At 35.4% G+C, this 21,643-nt stretch overlaps 1 protein-coding gene across 7 annotated transcripts; it reads left to right on the top strand.

The window, feature by feature from the left end:
• The first annotated feature begins 749 nt into the window (after nucleotides 1-749).
• On the top strand, nucleotides 750-21,491 carry wdfy1 (WD repeat and FYVE domain containing 1). 7 transcript variants are annotated; one of them, XM_077207061.1, is made up of 13 exons: nucleotides 750-972; nucleotides 5,623-5,690; nucleotides 6,637-6,710; nucleotides 8,231-8,285; nucleotides 9,938-10,088; nucleotides 11,258-11,370; nucleotides 12,393-12,519; nucleotides 13,832-13,937; nucleotides 14,975-15,076; nucleotides 16,308-16,438; nucleotides 16,532-16,640; nucleotides 17,921-20,574; nucleotides 21,312-21,491. In XM_077207061.1, exons 1-12 carry the CDS (start codon nucleotides 836-838, stop codon nucleotides 17,978-17,980), a joined length of 1,233 nt encoding a protein of 410 aa, XP_077063176.1. In that variant the 5' UTR covers nucleotides 750-835; the 3' UTR covers nucleotides 17,981-20,574; nucleotides 21,312-21,491. The 7 variants fall into 7 exon arrangements, with proteins under 7 accessions (XP_077063176.1, XP_077063171.1, XP_077063169.1 ...); XM_077207056.1 differs by having other exon boundaries at nucleotides 17,921-20,617; nucleotides 21,300-21,491; XM_077207054.1 differs by having other exon boundaries at nucleotides 774-972; nucleotides 17,921-20,617.
• The last annotated feature ends 152 nt before the right edge of the window (nucleotides 21,492-21,643 follow it).

Below are 21,643 nucleotides of genomic sequence, written 5' to 3'. Positions count from 1 at the left end.
ACTTGTAGGCTATAGTATTATATTAGAACTAAATGAAAATATTTGATATATAAATAAAATCCGAAAAATTTCTACATCTTTATCCTGTTCAAAAGTTTTCACCCCCTTCGGTTTCTTTTTTTCCTTTGAATTGCGAGAGATAAAAAGTCGCTTTACACCTTTTCTATGTTTTATTCTGTGGGGAAACAAGCTTACACAGCTAAGTTTGGTATCGAAATTGGAATATTGAAATCTTTGCTTCATATCTGGCTGGTAAAAAATATTTATTGACGGTAAATTTTCTTAAATCACCAGCCATTGGCAGGTGTGGCAACAAACAAAAGTTAGTTGTAAAAAAAATGCATTCATAATTTATTGTACAGATGTTAAAATTATACAACGTAGTTTGGAAGACGTCTATTTGATGTGCGTGTTTACATCTGGAAGACGCTCATCTGCAATATGTCTATAGGACGTTTCCTGTCAGATGTCAAATAGACGATTAGAAAATGTCTTTAATATGTTTATGATTTAGAATGTATGTAAAACTGACATCTTAAAGACGTCTATGATGTTAGTAAACAGCAGATGCTTTCCAGATAAAGTGATCTTTAACAGTCATCTTGCAGACGTACGTCTGCTATGTTGTTTGTGTGTTTTTAATTTCCTAGTATCACTATAAAGCTGCTTTGAAACAATATTGTTAAAAGCGCTACTTGACTTGACTTTTAACGGACGCATTTTTACGGAGCGTTACGGTATCTCTCGCTGTTTCGGCTGAACTTCCTCAACGCTCAGCTGACTCGAGAGAGGAGGAATCATCACACACACAGAGGGAATCGAGGGGAAAACAGCGATGGCGGCGGAGATCCACTCGAGGCCTCAGAGCTTCAAACCCGTCCTTTTAAACAAGATCGAGGGCCACAGCGACACCGTGAACACGGCCGTGCTGATCCCGAAGGAGGACGGGGTTATTACGGTCAGCGAGGACAGGTAACGCCGGTGTAAACACGAACACATAATGTGACAACACTGAAATCTACACTTGTCTCGCTTATCTGTTTATTTTACTAAAAACAGGAGTGATTATTCTCCTACAAGGATTACTATAGGATTACCATGTTTAGGGTACTTTCATGATGCATGTCCAAAACATCATGGCACGTGTTTTGAATAGCACTTGAACTTTACAAGCTATATTGTTGCTTGAAAACTTCAGAATTGAAGATGAATTATGAATTACCATGGTCATCATAGAGTAGGATATGTGTACAGTTATTGTTACTACATTGAAACTGTGTGTGTGTGTGTGTGTGTGTGTGTGTGTGTGTGTGTGTGTGTGTGTGTGTGTGTGTGTGTTTGCCACATCTGTCATAATGTGACCACAAATCAAAAGCAGAACGATAACGTTACTTAAAGCTTCTCACAGTGTTTGAAGATCTTGTGTTCATTTATTTAGATTTTACACTAACAATAGTTGTAGTTTATGAAAGCATTTCTGCAACATAAGAAAATAAATGCTCTTGTAAATCACAATTATGATGTAAAAAGTAGGAATTCTGACACTGAGTCATATTTTTTGAGATGAAAAGGTCATTGAATCAGAAAGTCATCTTATAAATATGACTTGGTGTGTCATAATTTCATGTGTCTTTTGGACTTATAGCCTATCAAGTATGCGATGAAAGATGAGAGGCCAATATACTATGTTTTATTTATTACTACTTTGGATTATTGTGGTTATTGTGGTAGCTTGACGAAATGAATTTAAAATGACTGATTTACTGACAGCTTCTTACACTATTTGAACATTCCCATATTATTTTATTATCTTGGCATAATAGGTGATTACCATGGTAATGTGGACTTGTTTCACTTTATTTTTGGGCAATATTAGGCCTATTTGTGTTGTTCACCAGGGGCCGTATTCACAAAGCATTTTATCTTACCACTAGGAGTGCTCCTAAATCGCACTAAAATATTTTAGCTAGGAGTTTTCTCTTAAAAGTTATTCACAACGCCTTTCAGACCTACTCTTAGTAAAGAAAAATGACAACTCCTAAACTAAGAGTGAGTCTTCGTTGCTATGGATGACGTCATTACTCATGCACGAGCTTGACTGAAGTGACCACCTTGATTGGCTGATGATTGTAACGCGGGAATGATTCCGAACACCTCCCCTATGATGATGAGTGACAGGTGACAGGTCTGAGAATGCGTGCGCTACACAAGTAGTGCGAAGGACGGAAGATGATGAATAACTGAATAAATAGCCTAAATGAATAAAGAGTAAGGAAAAACAAATAGCCTAGTAGCCTAATGAAACATATGGATTGATGCAATATCTTTGCAACATTATTGAATTAATCTGTCACTATGCCTCTGCCTACGTTTGCAAAGAGAAGAACATTTTAATTTGATTCACAATGAAATGTTACAATTAGTTTACATGCAGTGAGTAGTTTTGGTTGTTGTTGGTGGCGTTGTTGCATCCCTAGTTATGCCTACAATGCAAAATTGTTCCCTCGTGATTGGAAGCTCCTGTAGCCGCCGCATACGCATTTCAAAACATCGCAACGTGAAATGCCACAAAAAGCGGTTTGTGAATAGGTCTTAGTGAGTTAGGAGTCCTCTCGACTTCTTTTAAGCTGTCCCAGACTTAGGTGCTACTTTTAGGGCTAAAATGCTTCGTGAATTAATCTTAGTCAAAAAAATTAGGAGTCCTAAAGTTACGTGTGACACGCCCATTATTTTTAGGAGTTGCTCCTAAATTCGCCAGTTAGGAGCTACTTTTAGCCTTAAAATGTGTTGTGAATACGGCCCCTGGTTTTTATGAGGAAACCCTACTGGAAAATGCAACTTTTTTCAGTAAGGCTTAGTTCACTCAAAAATTAAAATTACCCCATAATTTATTCACCCTCAATCCATCCTAGGTTTATATGACTTTCTCCTTTCAGCCAAACACAATATGAGTTATATTTATAAATATCTTGGCTCTTCCAAGCTTTATAATGGGAGTGAATGGTAACTTAGATTTTAGATCCCATAAAAGCACATCCCTCCATCATAAAAGTAATCCGTTCAGCTCAAGGGCGTTAAATAAAGGCCTTCTGAAGTGAAGCGATGCGTTTTTGTAAGAAAAACATCCATATTTGTATAAACTATAATCACTGGCTTTTGGTAATGGCTGTGCGCAAGTCAGGTTTAGGCTGAAGAGTGACCTCTGACCTGAAAATATGACAAAAAAAAGAAGTAAATTTAAATTTTTGGGTCAATTAACTAGGGCTGCAACTAACGATTATTTTGATAATCGATTAATCGGACGATTATTTTTTCGATTAATCGATTAATCTGATAGAAATTAAATTAGATTTTTTTTTTATTATAACTAAATAAAACCGTAAATCAGGGTATTTATGTGTAAAAGTGTACTTTAAAAAGTGCAAAAGCCACACATTGAGTTTTACTAATATCAATATTTGCATTGTTTTTAATGATAATTGCTGATGGCAAGTTGACAAACATGATTATTGTTAAAAAAATGATATCCAACATATTATGTTTTAACACAATTTTTGTTAAAACAAATTTACACTGACATGTTGTTCAGATGTGAATATCTGAACTAAAAACAAACTAAAAACATCTAAAATATATAATTCATTTAATTTTTATTTAAAATTAATTATATATAAGGAATATAAGGATAAAGAATATAATATATATTATATATAATATATAAAAGAATAATATAAGGATAAATTGATTAAATAAATATAGAAAGACTGAAAACAATTGTGTGAACGTAGAGCCGCAGTAGATCGCGTTTGAAAAACAATTAAAACTTAGTAGACAAATGCTATAAAAAGAGAACGGAATGGAGGTAACGTTACCCAGCAAACTAACAGGCTTGAGTAAAGGACAGGAGAAATTATGCATAAGTGCACAAGCATTCGCTGAAAACCACTGAGTACAGTGACTAAAAAACAATATTTTACTGCTGCTGTTATTAACTGCCTTTATATTTAGTGCTTCGCTTTGTAAAGACCGTTTTAATTTAACCTATTTCTGCGGTAGCGCTATTTTAATCCATCACTTACGTTGCGAGCGAACTGATTGCGCAACCTGATGCTCGAGACAAAATACAGACATCCCAAGATCCCGGAAGTCCCGGGAGTCTCCCGCATATTGATTGCGGCTCCCTGATGCCCGCGAATTAGTTCAAACTCCCGAAATCATGCGAGACAGAGACTGCTCCAAACCTGTAGCGCGCGCGCTCGGCAGAGCGACCTTGCGTGTGTGTGCGTACCAGTAAACGCTCCCCGTGACGTAAGCACACCAACTAATCGATAATGACATTCGTTGACAACGATTTTCATAATCGATTATAATCGATTTTATCGATTAGTTGTTGCAGCCCTACAATTAACCCTTTAAACCAGCATTTGGTGGTCAGCTGGTCTTTGAGCATGGTCACACTGGTTAAGACAGTATTTTCTGATAATGTTACTGCGGTTTTGGGTATTTTGTCAGCCTTAAAGTTCAGCAAAGCACCTTAGGCTGGTTTAAGAAATTTTCTTTCAGTGACGTTGGTTAAGTTCCTCTCTTGCTTTGTTTCTGCAAGGGAAATCATATCTGATTTCTTCATGCATTTCAACGTGCTCGTCTTAATGTTTCAAAATAATGACATACTTTTAAAATGTGATTTAAACATGTTTTTAAATGCTAAACAGGAGAAAAAACTGGCATCAACAGCACGTGTTTCCAGATGCCCATAAAGAGAAGCAGTTTCAATTTATTCAGAACATTTTAAAGATCAAATCTTATTTGTGCTGTCAGAATCATTAATATAGTTGTGAATGAACATGCTTTGCTCCTATGGACTGAGTATTTTCATCTCTGAATATATTGTACATTTGAATCATTCTGGCTCGACAGAACCGTGTTAGTGTAGTCAGAGAGACGTGTGATCATGTCCTGATTACCTGCAGTATTTGCCATATGAGAGCAGGTGCACAAACACTCGAGGTTTTAGCAGGAACTGAAACTAAAGGAACAGAATTCAGCTCCTCCGGGGACATGTGTGTGTTTCTGTGCATGACCATCACGTTTCATGTTCAGCTGGTTATTTTTAGTTTTTTTTTAAAGTTTATTATTTATTGCTGTCAAAATAACCACGATTACTCAAATCTGACATAAGTTTATATATATATATATATATATACACACACACACACACACACATATGTATATAAACATACATGCATACATAGTGTGTGTGTATGTGTTTGTGATATATATATATATATATACACACACATATATTTTAAACATTTTAGGTTAGATGCAATTAATTACGATTAATTAATTTGACCGCACATATATGTATTATATAATTATATTATTATTATTATATATTATTATATTTTATATGTGTATATATATATATATATATATACACACACAGTTACACACCCATATATGTTACAATTTTTATGTTAGATGCGATTAAGCGATTTGAAAGCAATAATTATATTACATATATATAAAATTACTTACTTTTCATGTTCTATACTAATTTGGGTTGAGTCTTTAATGGTATTTCAAGTCTCATTTGAATGTCTTGTTCTTTGTTTATTTCAGGACGATTCGAGTTTGGCTGAAGCGTGACAGTGGACAGTACTGGCCCAGCATCTACCACACGGTGTCCTGTGAGTATCATTTCAAAAAAATGAAAGTCCTGTCATCATTTCTTACTCGTAATATGTTCCTAACAGTGGAGCATGTTTAGCATAATGTTCACACACTGTAATTTTCTTTACAATGAAAGTGAATGAAATCTCAAAGATGAATGAAAGAAGGTTTGATGTGACTGAGACTTTAACACACAGTCTCCTGTTGTCTCACACACTGTACATTCACCAGTGACACCAGTAAGTGCATGAAGGTTTAATGTGCCATTGCTCTTTTTGTTTGAGTTGGTTGACATGTCAAATTCTGGATCAAACTGGATCTGTGTTTGAGAAAATGTTGGATTTTTGGAGATTTTTTTCCCCCTAAACTGTTATTTTTTATACTTTTATAGTATTTATTAGTATTTTGGATTAGCCTAATTTTTTCTGTTTTTATTTTAATATTAGTAAATTAGAGATTTTTTGTCATTTTTATTAGTCTAATATTTCTATTTAGCTTTAATGTATTTTATTTTCGGTTTTTGATTTAGTAATTGTGGAATTTGGAGTGGCACGATTCTAGAAAAATGTTTATATCCGAACTATAAACTTTTATCTCTGTACTTTTGTAATAATTACTGAAATAATGATACTGTGTGGTTGAAAAGACTGTTTGTGAAGCCGTTTTATACCTACACATGATGACAACTGCTCTTTGGACCACAACGCAGATCTTTTAACAATTAAAGCTGCAGCTCTAGTAGTACTTCAACTTATTTCCAGTGGTTTTCAAGGCAACATTTCAAATTTTCCAAGTTTTTTTTAAAGTTCAGGTTTAATATTTATATTTTCTATTATTTTAGCTTTCAGTTCAAAAACTGAAGTGTTCTTTTTGGTGCCGCTAGTAGCACAGAACTGACACACTTCACCTGTAAGCAGCAGAAATCTCAGAGGAAGTGGGTCAAGTGTTTCTCTTTCTGTCCAGCTCCGTGTTCCTGTATGTCATATCACCATGAGAGCAAGCGGATCTTCATAGGGCAGGACAATGGGGCTGTTGTGGTAAGTGTCACAGGATCACAGATATTATATCTCTGCATCCTAGTGAGGGTGTGTGCTTTCTAGTCCAGTCCTTATGTGGCTTATACGCTAAAATAAAAGATAAAATTTATGCCTTAATCTCCGAAAACATTATATATGTCCTACATTTCATTCAGTGCAGACAAATTTTCCATCAGTTATGTTTTGTGAATTGGAATGTGTGCAAAGGATTGTGGGTTATTGAAGGATAAACTTGATGCATCCTTCAAAATGAGCAGAATTGAGGACGCGAAACGAAGGCTGTCTTCAGGATTCTTCAGTTTGAGACGTGGCAGTCGAGATATGCAGCCGCATCTCTTTAGATGCTTGTAGTGAGGGCGACTGTACATATTTGTGTATTAAAGGGATAGTTCACCCAAAAAAAGTCTTCATCTTCATCTCATTCCCAACCTGTATGGTTTTCTGTGGAGAACAAATTGAGTTGTTTAGAGGAATTTTCACACTGCTCTTTTTTGATTTAATGGACGTATACTACTGTTAAAGATTTGGAGTTGGTTAGAATTATTTAAATTATTATTTAAAAAAAAATTCTCTTCTTTTCACCAAGGCTGCATTTATTTCATTAAAAAATGTATAAAATCATTAATATTATTACAATTTAAAATAAGTAATTTCTATTTGAATATATTTTACAATGTAATTTATTCCTGTGATGTAAAGCTGAATTTTCAGCATCATTACTCCAGTCTTCAGCGTCACATGATCCCTCAGAAATCAGTCTAATATGATGATTTGATGCTCAAGAAACATTTATGATTAATGTTGAAAACAGTTGCTTTTTTAATGGTTGTTTGATGAATAGAAGTTGAAATCAGTATTTATTTGTAATAGAAATCTTTTGTGACATTATAAATGTCTTTACTGTTAATTTAAATCAATTCAATGCATCTTTGTTGAATACAAGTATTATTTTCTTTCTAAAAAAAAATACAAAAATCTTACTGACCCCTAATGTTTGAGTGGTAGTTTATATAGAGACTGTGGGCAAAAAGCACCAAAAAAGTAGTCAGAAGACTTGAAATGTATGCATAAAGGCCCTTGCACACTAAGTCCGAAATTTTTGCACGTTAAAAAATAAATGCGTCCTCACGTTATGTCAATCACGCTTGCACACTGCATCCGAAACTTTCGTCTGTCATAAAAAAATTCGGATCGGGTTCGATTTTCTCCGTTTTTCGCATCCATAGCAAGCAGTTTGAATGGCGTTTTGACAATTCGGAGCCACCGAATCACGAATACGAAAAAACGCATACGCAAATTTTGAACGCAGTGTGCAAGGACCTTAAATGATACTTTTTTTGTCCTTATTTGGATAAATTATTCCATACAGTGATTTTTCCGATCACTGTATGGAAAAGAGCTCTTATTTTGCGTGTCACAAAAAGATGAAAGTCATCTGGGTTTGTAGCCACATGAGGGTGAGTAAGAGGGTAAACTAACCCATTGAGTATTTCTGTAATCTTCTCTTTTCTGTCTCACAGGAGTTCCTCATCTCAGAAGATTTCAACAAAATGAACCATGTAAAAACATACCCAGGTAAAACTAGAGGCTTATGCGTAATTTCCATTAGTGTTCTGACATACTTTAGATGACGGGTTGGATTTCCCTTCCAGTAGAGCATTAAACTGTGTTTGTATGACACGTCACACACTCACACACACACACACACACACACACACTCACTTACTATGGTACTTTTCTTCGGCCCACCCAATCACTTAAGGATCATTTGTTTTTTCCCAGCATGCCCTAGGGGTAAGACTCCCATGTGAGCTTTCACTAGACACTAGACACTCACACACAAGATGATTATGGCTGGATGAGTCAGAGCTGCTCTGGAAAATGTGTCTGGAGAAAACCGGACCATGCCAGGAAAGAATGGCGTGTGAGAGAGACGGTATTCCGGCTTATAACGGTCAAATATTTTAGTTGACTTAATTTGTATGAGTTAGTTAGTATTTTGATCTGCATTATGTTCCTTACTGATCAGATACAGTTACACTTTTAGTTGCCCTTCCAGGACACACAATGACATCATCAGATGATGACATCGTCTCACAAACATCTCAACACACAATACTCTCTGCCTTCAAAGCAAATCTCAAAAGTGTGTTTGTGTGCAGAATCTTACTGATCCACATCATGCACAACTCATGGAATATTAGATCCAACATTGCAATTTGCTCAGCTTCATCTTTTGTTTCCAGTGTGACGAATGAACCAGAAGAAAGATTTTTCTTCTTAACTCATTATTTGATTGAACTGCAAAGGTTAAGACATTTGACCCCGAATCATTACAATTCTTAAAAATTAAATGAATTAAAATTCTAAATAACTACATTTTTTAAATATAATTAAACATGCATGTAAAAAAATCTGTTATTTTAGTATTTTTTTTATTTTTCAAATATTTATATCTTGAATTAGATTTATGTTTTCAGTTTTCATTTTAATTTTTGTTCAATCTTTTATAGGCTAATTTTTATTTGTACTTTTGTCATTGTAATACGTTTTTTTTATATATATATATATATTACTGGTTAGTATTTATTTATTTCCAGTTATAATTTAATGTTTTTAGTGATTTCGGTTAGTTGTCAAAGCATCATTTCTAATTTTAGTTTTTTTAATCAAATAATTGTATTTTATTTCAGGTTTATTTATTTGTTTGAACAAAACTCTTTTTAGTTATTTTAAGTCAACAATAATAACCCTAATTTAAATGAGATCATGTAACCGCAATGTAGCGTGCTACAGTTTATCATGCATTAAGCAGACAGTTTCACATTCTATTTAAAAGAAAACCTAGTAGGCAGTAAATATACTAGAACGCTAGTGTTCCTTTCCTAACATGAGTTGTGTCCCAAATGACACACCATACAATATGCACTTATGTACTCATCAGTGTAGTAGTGTATGAACTTTACAAGGAAATTTTGTCATTCAACATCGGAATGTTGAGAGCATGAAGTGTCCAACATTCCACTCTTCGTTTTTTCAGTTAATTAAGTGCATCATTCGAGTATTAAAAGTTCTATTTGGAATTATCAGTGTGAAGAACACACTACTCACACTATTTACACTACAAAACGGCTTAGTACACAAAATTGGGACGCACATATAGTCTCAGACCTTTTGAACCTTGATCTTCACCAAGTGTGTGTGTGTGTTTGTGTGCGTGTGTGCAGCCCATCAGAACCGTGTGTCGGACCTCATCTTCTCTCTGGAGAGTCAGTGGGTGATCAGTACGGGTCATGATAAAAGCATCAGCTGGATGAGCACTCAGAGCGGCTCTATGCTGGGACGCCACAGCTTCGGCTCATGGGCTTCCTGTTTACAGTATCCTTGACTTCAGTCTCTCCCTGAGAAATATTTCTAATCCATTTTTACATTTTATGCATGCGATTTCTCTGGATCGCAGTGTTTTCTGTAGTGGTAGTGTGCAGTGTTGAAAGTAACTTTACATGCGTTAATACTGTTGCTCTTGTATATTATTAATAATATATATTTTTTTTTTATTATGTATTATATTGTTACTTTAAAATGTGTTTGCACTTTGGCCAGAATTTCTGTCCAGTTTGGAGTCTGTAAGATTTTTTTATGTTTTTGAAAACTCTTTTGCTCACCAAGACTTCATTTATTATCGAAAATACTATAAAAACAGTAATATTGTGAAATATCTGTACAATTTAAAAGAACTGTTTTCTATTTGAATATATGTTCAAATGTAATGCATCCTGTGATCAAAGCTGTATTTTCATCATCAATACTCCAGTCTTCAGTGTCACATGATCCTTTAGAAATCACTATAATATGCTAAAATGCTCCACAAGAAACATATCTGATTATTATCAATGTTGAAAACAGTTGCGCTGCTTCATATTTTTGTGGAAACCGTAGTTCTGCTCATGCAGATCTAGTTTACAAGTCCCTGAATATCTTTCAAAGACATTTTGATTAAATAGATTTAGGGATGCACCGATATGAAAATTTTAATAACCGATAGTTCTTTATATCTGAAAGCCGATAACCGATATTTTGACCGATAAATCCATTTTTTCAATGTAATTTTTGAGAGCCTGATAACAAAAACAAAAGTCTCACCATTAAAAGCCATGTCCCAAGCACATTAATATAATGTTCTCATCATAATTGTATGTAGCTGATATGAAAGTCTTGCGCTGCACATGTTGCGAAGTTATTTCAATAATATTTCAAGCAATTCAAATTCATCATGGTGAACAGTGTGCGTCTGAAGTGTCCCAGCTGAGGAAATAATACATTATTTATCAGCTTTAATATATCTGCCAAATTTTCGTATTGATATATTTTAACATATATCGGCTGATACCGATATGGTGGCCGATATATTGTGTATCACTAAATAGATTCATTATAAATTTGAATGGATTGGCAAGTTAATTAGTGTCTTAAACTGGTTTAAATATGATTGTTGTTATTAGGATTATTTCCTCTCTTCTGTCTTGTTTTCTTGACCACATATGCAGATATGATAACGATACCCAGCATGCCTTTGTAGGAGATCATTCAGGGCAGATCACTCTACTGAAACTGGATGAACAGTCGTGTTCAATTATTACCACACTAAAGGGACATGAAGGTAACACACCTACAAATACATGTTTATATATATATATAATTTATACCCACACCAAAAGTCAAGTCTTAATTTTATTTGTATAGCTCTTTTCCATGTCTATAATACCTTAAGGCCCCGATATACTCACAACGAAGTTCTTTTACGTTCTTCGCGAAGGGGTAAAACGAAATTTAAACGTATGTGACCAGCGGTTTACTGTTAGCAAACATCCCGACACTGAGAGCGGTGTCTACATGAATATGTAAATATGTGCTGCGCGCTTTCCTCTCAGTTACAAAATAAACAAATAAAATAGCAGAGGTGAGAAAACATCAGTAAAGATAGTATCTCATCATAGCGATTTTAATATTTTTGCACAAACTCTGCAATTCAGCATTCCAGTCAAGTTACGTCACTTTATTTATATACAACTTTATACAATAGATTTCTTAAAAGCTAGCAGCTTGAGTATTAAACATGAAACTCTTTTAATTAGAATTACAAGTTCAGTTTCTACTGTAAAGCAGCTCTCCATGTTTCGGACCGAACAGAAGAAATGAAAAGGAGAAGATTTCCACGTCAAAGAAGGCGGAGCCTCAGAGCCACGCCCACCTATTACATCATCGCCATGTGCCAATGGTAGTTCAGAGGTGTTTACCAGCCAGAGCGAACTTCTCTGGAAAATTCACTTTGGCAAGCTGTTTTGAAATCCCCTGAAACAAACTCCTTCATTTTTGGCCTGATTTTGTTTGAAATGACATCACACCGGTTCGTTATTCGATGTTGCTGGAAGTACATCAGGGCCTTTATAGTCCACATTAAGCAGTTTAGAGCTAAAAGGGGAATTTAGTCAGATTTAGCTCACTTTTGAGGACAGTTTGTCTCCGAACTATAGCTTACCTTTTCTCAACACATATACACACATCTGAGTGTCTTTTGTAACTGGTTTCACAGTTTTGTGAAAGACCTGATTTGACACCTGAGCTTTTCCTTTAACACTCTTTCACCTGTCTGTCTGTCTGTCTGTCTGTCTGTCTGTGTAGGTAGTGTTGCTGTGTTATATTGGGATCCAGTTCAGAGGTGGCTGTTTTCCGGAGCATCTGATCACAGTGTGATCATGTGGGACATTGGTGGCAGACAGGGACGCACATTACTACTGCAGGGACACCAGTGAGAGACACACACACACACACACACACACACACACACACACACACACACACACACACACACACACACACACACACACGTATATGTGGTGTACGTGGACTCTCCTTAGACATAATGATTTTTATACTGTACAAACTGTACATTCTCTCCCCTTACACTAAACCTACCTCTAAACCTACTCATCACACAAAACTTGCTGCATTTTTTAATCTAAAATTTAAACCATTTGGTTTATAAGGACACAGGAAATGTCCCCATAAACCATGTTTATGGTGTAATACCCATGTCATTTTACACATATGTGTCCTTATAAATTATATACAAGAAACACACACACACACACACACACACACACACACACACACACACACACACACACACACACACACACACACACACACACACACACACACACACACACTTGACAGTAATAGCCTTAATGAAACATTGCTATAATTGCTACTAGGCTGTGAATGGCATAAGAACCCAAAATTGAGAACTATTGAGAAATATGAGTATTTCTCTATTTTCAGTTCCATTTCTTTAAAAGAAAAAACTGAAAGTGAATGATTTTCATGACTTTCAGTTACATTAACAGGTGTAAAAGTAGTGTTGTAAGAGAAAACGTAGATTCCTTTTCACAAAATAAATCACTTTAGGGTGATACTAGAGCTTTATGGGGTTTATTTGGTTGTAATAACATTCTGACTCAACATTTATTACCTGTACATTTAATAAATATTTACAAAATAAGTCAGTAAATGAACATGAAACATTTATTTGAGATTGTTTGAATTATTTTATTATGTGAGATTAAATAGATCACAGAGCATTCATTACAAAGGTTTTGTTGGTTTTTGAAAGAAATTAGTACTTTTATTTAGCAAGTGCGTGTTAAATTGATCAAAAGTGACATTAAATACATTAATAATGTTACAAAATATTTCTTTTTTAAATTCAGAACTTTCTATTTATCAAAGACGCCTCAAAAAATATAATTTCTGAAGGATCATGTGACACTGAAGACTGGAGTAATGATGCTGAAAATTCAGCTTTAATCTCTGGAATAAATTACGTATTAACATGTATTACAATAGAAAACAGTGTCTTCAAATTGTTATAATATTTCACTGTTTTTACTGTAATGTGATCAAATAAATGCAGCCTTGGTGAGCAGGAGAAACTTTTCAACAACTATAAAAAAATCTAATCTGACCCCTAAGATTTGAACACAAGTGTATGTAGGAATAATTAGTTGTCTGGTCCGGTCAGTCATTCTGTGTGTGTGTGTGTGTGTGTGTGTGTGTGTCAGTGAGAAGGTCCAGGCGTTGAGGTATCTGCGTTTGACCCATCAGCTGGTGTCCTGCTCTGCTGATGGAGGAATGACAGTGTGGAACATGGACACAACTCGAGAAGAGGTACTTATAGATTAGTTGACATGATATATGGACGTATATGTTACTATTTCAGGTTTTAGCATGGCTGGAACGATGTATTGACCAATTAGCATCCTGGACGGGAACTATCCGTTTTATTAACATAATCTGCCCGGCCAAAAAAAAAAGTCGCTGATTGGATCACTATTGCAGTGATTATTATGTTTCTAGCTTGTTGGCAGCAGTTCTTCTAATCCTTATTGATGGAGTGTGTAGCTTTTCATTTCTTAAACAACCATGTAGGACGACACATCATGGCCATATTCCACGATGACAATGTCAAGATTCATCAGGCTCAGATTGTGGAAAAAACAAGATCTTGACCAAAAATGTATGCACCTCTTGATGGAAATACATGTAGAGATGTTATTTCCATCATGAGATGCATCATTTTTTGTTCCAGATCTTGTATTGTCAATGCAAGAGTCCAGCACTCTGTAAAGTCTCATCCAGCACATCCCAAAGACTTTCAATGAATTTAAGATCTGGACTCAGAGATTCGTGTGTGAAAATTATTCTTCATTCTCCTACCAAACATTCTTTCACAATCTGAGCCTGATGAATCTTGACTTTGACATCCTGGAATATGACCATGATTTGTCTTCCTACATGGTTGTTTAAGAAATGAAAAGCTACACACTCCATCAATTATGGTTAGAAGAACTGTTGCCAAACATATAACATGCTAAAAACATAATAATCACTGCAATAATAATCCAATCATAGACTCTTAAGCATTTGCCTGGTTAAATCCAAACAGCAACTTTTTTTTGTCCGGGCAGTGTAGTACAAGCTCAAGCACACACTGGACACAAACACCTATCTCAGAACATATTCTTGAATGAATCCATGGCCAAATGTCTAATCATGGAACAGTGACGAAGTTTTCTGGGTGTCGTCATGGCAACCCCTGCGTCAGTCATTAAAGACGCATCCATCTCTATGGTGACCTGAAAGCGGCTCAGACTCAAGATGTCATATCTATCTCTCGCTCTCTTTTTCTCTCTCTCTCTTTTCAGGCTCCACAGTGGCTGGAGAGTGATTCCTGTCAGAAATGCGAACAGCCGTTTTTTTGGAATATAAAGCAGATGTGGGACTCTAAGACCCTGGGGCTCCGACAGGTACCATCGCTATCTCAAATATTTTACTTTTAAAGGGATAATAAATGAAAATCAGCCCATGATTTACTCACCCTCAAGTCATCCTAGGTGTGTATGACTTTCTTCTTTTAGACGAATACAATCAGAGTTATATTAAAAAAATGTCCTGGTTCTTCCAAGCTTTATAATGGCAGTGAATTGCTATTTCTCTTTTGAAGTCCATAAAAGTGCATCTATCCATGATAAAAGTGCATCTATCCATCATAAAAGTGCATCTATCCATGATAAAAGTGCATCTATCCATCACAAGCTAGAATTTTACTTTGTAACATGTTAAATATGAAATATTTTTCTCACACAAACTCATCGCTTCGCTTCAGAAGGCCTTTATTAACCCCCCGGAGCAGTGTGGAGTTCTTTTTTGATGGATGGATGCACTTTTATGATGGATAGATGCATTTTTTTGACGGATGGATGCACTTTTATGATGGATAGATGCACTTTTATGATGGATAGATGCACTTTTATCATGGATAGATGCACTTTTATGATGGATAGATGCACTTTTATGATGGATAGATGCACTTTTATCATGGATGGATGCACTTTTATGATGGATAGATGCATTTTTTTGACGGATGGATGCACTTTTATGATGGATAGATGCACTTTTATGATGGATAGATGCACTTTTATGATGGATGGATGCACTTTTATCATGGATAGATGCACTTTTATGATGGATAGATGCACTTTTATGATGAATGGATGCACTTTTATGATGGATAGATGCACTTTTATGATGGATGGATGCACTTTTATGATGGATAGATGCACATTTATGATGGATAGATGCACATTTATGATGGATGGATGCACTTTTATGATGGATGGATGCACTTTTATGATGGATAGATGCACTTTTATGATGGATAGATGCACTTTTATGATGGATGGATGCACTTTTATGATGGATAGATGCACTTTTATGGACTTCAAAATAGAAACCGCAATTCACTGCCATTATAAAGCTTGGAAGAGCCAGGATTTTTTTTTTATATAACTCCGATTGTATTCGTCTGAAAGAAGATAGACACCTAGGATGACTTCAGGGTGAGTAAATCATGGGCTAATTTTCACTTTTGGATGAACTATCCCTTTAAACTTGTTATTCATCTGCCCTTTCTAAGTTGTGTCAATGCAGAGTCTCAGTGCTTCACAATGTAATGCCCGTGTCATATCCTGTCCTCAGCATCACTGCAGGAAGTGTGGCAAGGCCATTTGTGGGAAGTGTAGTTCTAAACGCTCCACGTACCCCGTCATGGGCTTTGAGTTCCAGGTGCGCATGTGTGACGACTGCTACGACACGATAAAAGAGGAAGAGTGAGTCGTTTTATTTTAAGTTTGTCTTCTTTCTGTTTTCTTTGCTTTTCTGTTTGGTTCTTATTTTTGTCTATTTACATTTGCGCACTGCAGTCGGACTCCTCTGGCTACGTTTCATGAAGGGAAACACAACATCGCTCACATGGACATGGACCCGAGCCGAGGACTGATGGTCACATGTGGGACTGATCGAGTTGTTAAGGTCATACACTCCTGCCTGATCTCTTTCATTCTAGTGTATTAGTGACTATCCTTGAAGGAGCATACTGTGATACAGTTTATTTCTGCCAATGCCATATCTATACTAATACGTTTTTTAATATGCATAGATTTTCCAGATGACTTTCTACATTTATTAAACTGTGCAGAATATAACCTGATCATTTACATTTATTCATTTCATTTATCTGACGCTTTTATCCAAAGCGACTTACAATTGCTATATATGTCAGAGGTCGCACGCCCCTGGAGCAACTAGGGGTTAAGTGTCTTGCTCAGGGACACATTGGTGTCTCACAGTGGATTCGAACCCGGGTCTCTCACAGCAAAGGCATGTGTCTTATCCACTGCGCCATCACCACCCTGAATTGATTATTTGATTTTGTGTGTGTGTATATATATATATACAGTATATATATATATATATATATATATATATATATATATATATATATATATATATGTATATATGTATGTATATGTATGTATTATTTTTTTAAATCTGTATAATTCAATTGATGATTCAATGACTTGCGTATTAAGACTTGTTTCATTAATGAATGAATCAGCATTTTTGAAGAATCTCTTGAATGAATTATTCATTGGCAAATACATTCAGTGACAAATAACAGTGACTTGTCTCCACCTACTGGTGTAATGATGTAATTGATATAATCATTATTTGAAGAATCAAGATACTTTCGAAACATGATTTACTCTATATTGATCGCTAACATATTCTATTTCAAAATGTATATATATATATATATATATATATATATATATACATACAAAATGTATTATTCATGAATAATCGCATCTAACATAAGTTTGTTTATGCAATATATGTGCGTTTCCTTTGTTAGATGCGATTAATCAATTTGACAGTCCTAATATAATTTAATGAAATTTAATGACAATTAGAAATGTTGCTTTGGCAACTAATTGAAATAACTGTTTAAATTTAAGTACTACACTACAGTACATAACAAAATTACTAAAACTTGAACTAAAACTAAACCGAACGTATAAAAAATAGCCAATTCAAAATATGAATAAATACTATAATTGTATATGAAAAATACTAAAATAACACTGCTAGTACATTATAGAATTTTTTCATAAATCCATTTGTTCATGTTATGTGTGAATGATTTTATGTCCAATTTACTCAAATTTGTTCCGATTGTGTTTGATGAATGAAGTCTTCTCCTGCCCTCTCATTGGTCCTCCCTGGTAATCGTTTGATTGGTCTGTCCACAGATCTGGGACATGACGCAGGTGGTGGGCAGCAGTGTAGCGGCGGGATTCTCTCCCCGCTGATTGGCTGTTTCTGAAGGCTCCGCCCACACTCCAACAACAGATATCTGTCGAGGATCATAGAAACACTCACCTACCTGTCTAACTCTCTCGTCCTTCAGCTGTGGAGTCTACGCAAAACGGACAGTTCAATACCATGTATGTGAATATGTGTGTGTTATTGGGATGGTCCTTGATTTTCTGAATCAGAGGCATTCATGACTCTTATGAGGTATGATGGCCTGGATTTGTGCGAACATGAACTCAAGGTACTTCTAAAAGCACAATATTTGCGCGTTTCTCTCTCTCTGTGTGTGTGTGTGTGTGTGTCCCTCTGTCTATAAGTACCATTCTAAAAAACAGGAAGCATTTTTTTCATCTAACATCCTGTTTATTTATCCATCTGTCTTTTTATCTTTCTTTCACTTTTTGAATTTGAGTGCCACTACTGGCTATAGTAACCACCACTTGCATACATTCTCATACAAACCTTAAAAAAAAGTGTCACTGTAAACCCAATAAAGCTCAAACTCGGAGACAAAAGGGTTAAGGTCAGGTAGGTGAGGATAATTAAATGTAGCATATAAAATACATGTAACATTTTATGACTAAACATATTAAGTTAGTACACAATGTTTGTAGAGTTCTTCTGTTAAATTTATAGCCGTAATCATTGTTTCTCTGTCTTTAGGGACAAATTAAAGTAATGGTTAAGGAAAATTTGTCAACATTTATTCACTTTCTTCTGTGGAACAGAAAATTAGACGTTTAGCAGAATGTTGATGCTGTTCTTTCCATACAATGGAAGTGAATGAGGGCTCCAAAAATTGTAAAATGAGTCCCTACGACGTGTACACAATATAACAACTAATCTGAAACCTAATGATAGCTTCCAAAACCAAAACACAATAAAATGAGTCTTTACGACATATGCAGTGTATTAAGTGCGCTATATCCCCCCAAAATGTACTTGCTTTTCTTTATATTAGTGGTTAAAATCTCATTGTTTGCATATTTTAAGTTGCCATTTTGCATTTGCGTACATACAAAGCCCCCAATCTTAATGGGAATTGGTGATGGGAAAAATATGAGATGTTTAAAAAAAAAAAAAAGTCAATAATTGCATTCCCTCGAAAAAAACCTTAGTGTTGGCTTGTAAAGACCTCACAAGTTTCGTGAGCGAACGCAAGTTTTTCGTTTTTCGATGGAATGTAAACATTTTGTTAGAGAGCGCAAAAACGTTGACATTATTCTTCTGTCTCATATTTTCTTTCCATTGTTTCCGTGTCCCTTTAAGGGGCTCTGTAGTAACGAGACAACCAGTGTTATTAATTCGCGCTAGCGAATAGATGTGCAAATGAGATCTGAGAGACGCGAGATTTTTAGCATTCTAGTCCCTGACACAAAGCTACTTGGAATCTAAAAAAAAAATTGTGTTCCACCGTAGTAAGAAAATGATACGACTTTTGAAATGGCGTGAGTAAATGTTGACAGAATTGTCATTTTTGGGTGCGCTATTTCTTTAAGTATTGGGCTTCAGACTCAAGTTGTGCCACTGGAAGTAGCTTCTAGATTATTTAAATTTACATTAGCTCACTAATGTAACACTGGCCAATGGGAAGATAGAACTATAACCTGTTTACAAACATTATAACTGACCAGCGCTGTTTTTGGCTTACTTTCGATATTCACTTAGATCGCGTTGAGTTTCCCTCAGTCGATATCTGTCGTTCATTGTCTTGACGAGTTCTCTGTTCCTTTCACTGAATTGCACAGTCTGTGTGTGTTCATGATCTGAGTGTACAAACGGCGTTTGTGCGAGTGTTTGCATTAAATGGCTGATTTGTGCCTTTGTAAAGCGCTTCACACCGCTCGTTTTGATTTGGCCTACGTCACATGCCGCGCTTTGTAAATAATCTCAGTCCCATTTATAAACGTATTTTCCTAATATTTGCTTCGTGTAAAATCCAAAATGAGACAGAAAGCTAATTTTGTGTGTTGTTTGACAATTTTTGTGTCATTTAATTCGATAGATACTGTCGACGATTGTAATTTCTCCTCTCATCTTTCATTTTCGTCTATAATAGGCCTATTGTTCTTATTGTGCTCTTAAAGGGATAGTTCACCTAAAAATGAAATGTCTATCATCATTTACTCACCCTCAAGTTGTTCCAAAACTGTATGAATTTCTTTCTTCTGCTGGACACAAAAGATATTTTGCAGAATGTTGGTAACCAGACAGTTGAGTTCCATTAAATTCCATAGTATTTTATACTATAGAAGTCAATGGGGTCCATCAACTGGTTAACTAACCGTATTCTTCAAAATATCTTTGAAATTAGACAGAAATACATACAAGTTTGAAACAACTGAGAACAATTGAGTAAATGACAGAAATAATAATTTTTTGGGTGGACTATCTCTTTACCATACATTTTACTGAAACTGACACTTCAGAGTTACGCCGTTTTGCAGAGATCACAATTTAGTTTAACCACCATGTAAAATTGAAAAACTTGTTTTCTTTATTTTCAGACATTGAAAACACTGTAAATTTCACCACGCTTCTAATGATCGAACTCTAAAACTGTAAATAACTCTAAATGACTTTGAGACTTGTTTTTCTATGTTCTTTTTTCTAAGACTTGCTTTACTTCAGTAGTACTTGAAGGGATACTCCACTTTTTTGGGAAATAGGCTCATTTTACAAGTCCCCCAGAGTTAAACTTTTTAGTTTTACCGTTTTTGAATCCATTCAGCCGATCTCCGGTTCTGACGGTACCACTTTTAGCATAGCTTAGCATACATCATTGAAGTGGACAAGACCATTAGCATTTCTCAAAATAAAATGACCAAAGTGTTTTGATATTTTTCCTATTTAAAACTTGACTCTTCGGTAGTTACATCGTGTTCAATGATGCGCAATGATATGACGCAGCGCCTGAAAATAGGCTACCTTCCGTCAACTGCGCTGCGTCATATCATTGCGCCTGCTGCACTCATGGTACGGCAGTAAAGTTTCTTGATTATTACGCAGGAATGAGAGTATAGTTCCTAGCCATATCAGCCTAGAAAATCGCAACTTTACATTTTCCGTCGGTCTTAGTGCACGATGTAACTACAGAAGAGTCAAGTTTTAAATAGGAAAAATATTGAAACACTTTGGTCATTTTTATTTTGAGAAATGCTAATGGTCTTGTCCACTTCAATGATGTATGCTAAGCTATGCTAAAAGTGGTACCACCAGAACCGGAGATCGGCTGAATGGATTCAAAAACGGTAAAACTCAACAGTTTAACTCTGGGGGAGTTGTAAAATGAGCCTATTTCCCAAAAAAGTGGAGTATCCCTTTAAGTATTATTCTCTCTATGTGTACAAAGTTGAGCTTCTGTGCTGGAACGCTCAAACATCTGTATTTTTCATACGAAAATCTCTTGTCGCTAATATGAAAACTGACATGAGTCTTAATGCTGACTGGTAGTTTCTGCCCAGAGATTGAACGAAATATTACAATAAAGTTCTAAGCTGTATCTCACATGCAAGGTATATAGTTTTTACTAGTCATTTGAATTGCATGTTAAAACTGTTTATTTTTTATTTTTAAGTTTCTTGGGTGAATCCTACTGAACTCCTAAAAGTGATGGAAAAGACATGAGATGAAATGAAAAAAATATGCATTCGCTTTCC

This window comes from Siphateles boraxobius, unplaced genomic scaffold (assembly GCF_051911475.1).
Source record: "Siphateles boraxobius isolate OS27281-9 unplaced genomic scaffold, OSU_SipBor_1 6, whole genome shotgun sequence".
Lineage (NCBI taxonomy): Eukaryota > Metazoa > Chordata > Actinopteri > Cypriniformes > Leuciscidae > Siphateles > Siphateles boraxobius.
The sequence above is the reverse complement of the archived record's forward strand: the minus strand, read 5'-3'. Positions and strand labels throughout refer to the sequence as shown.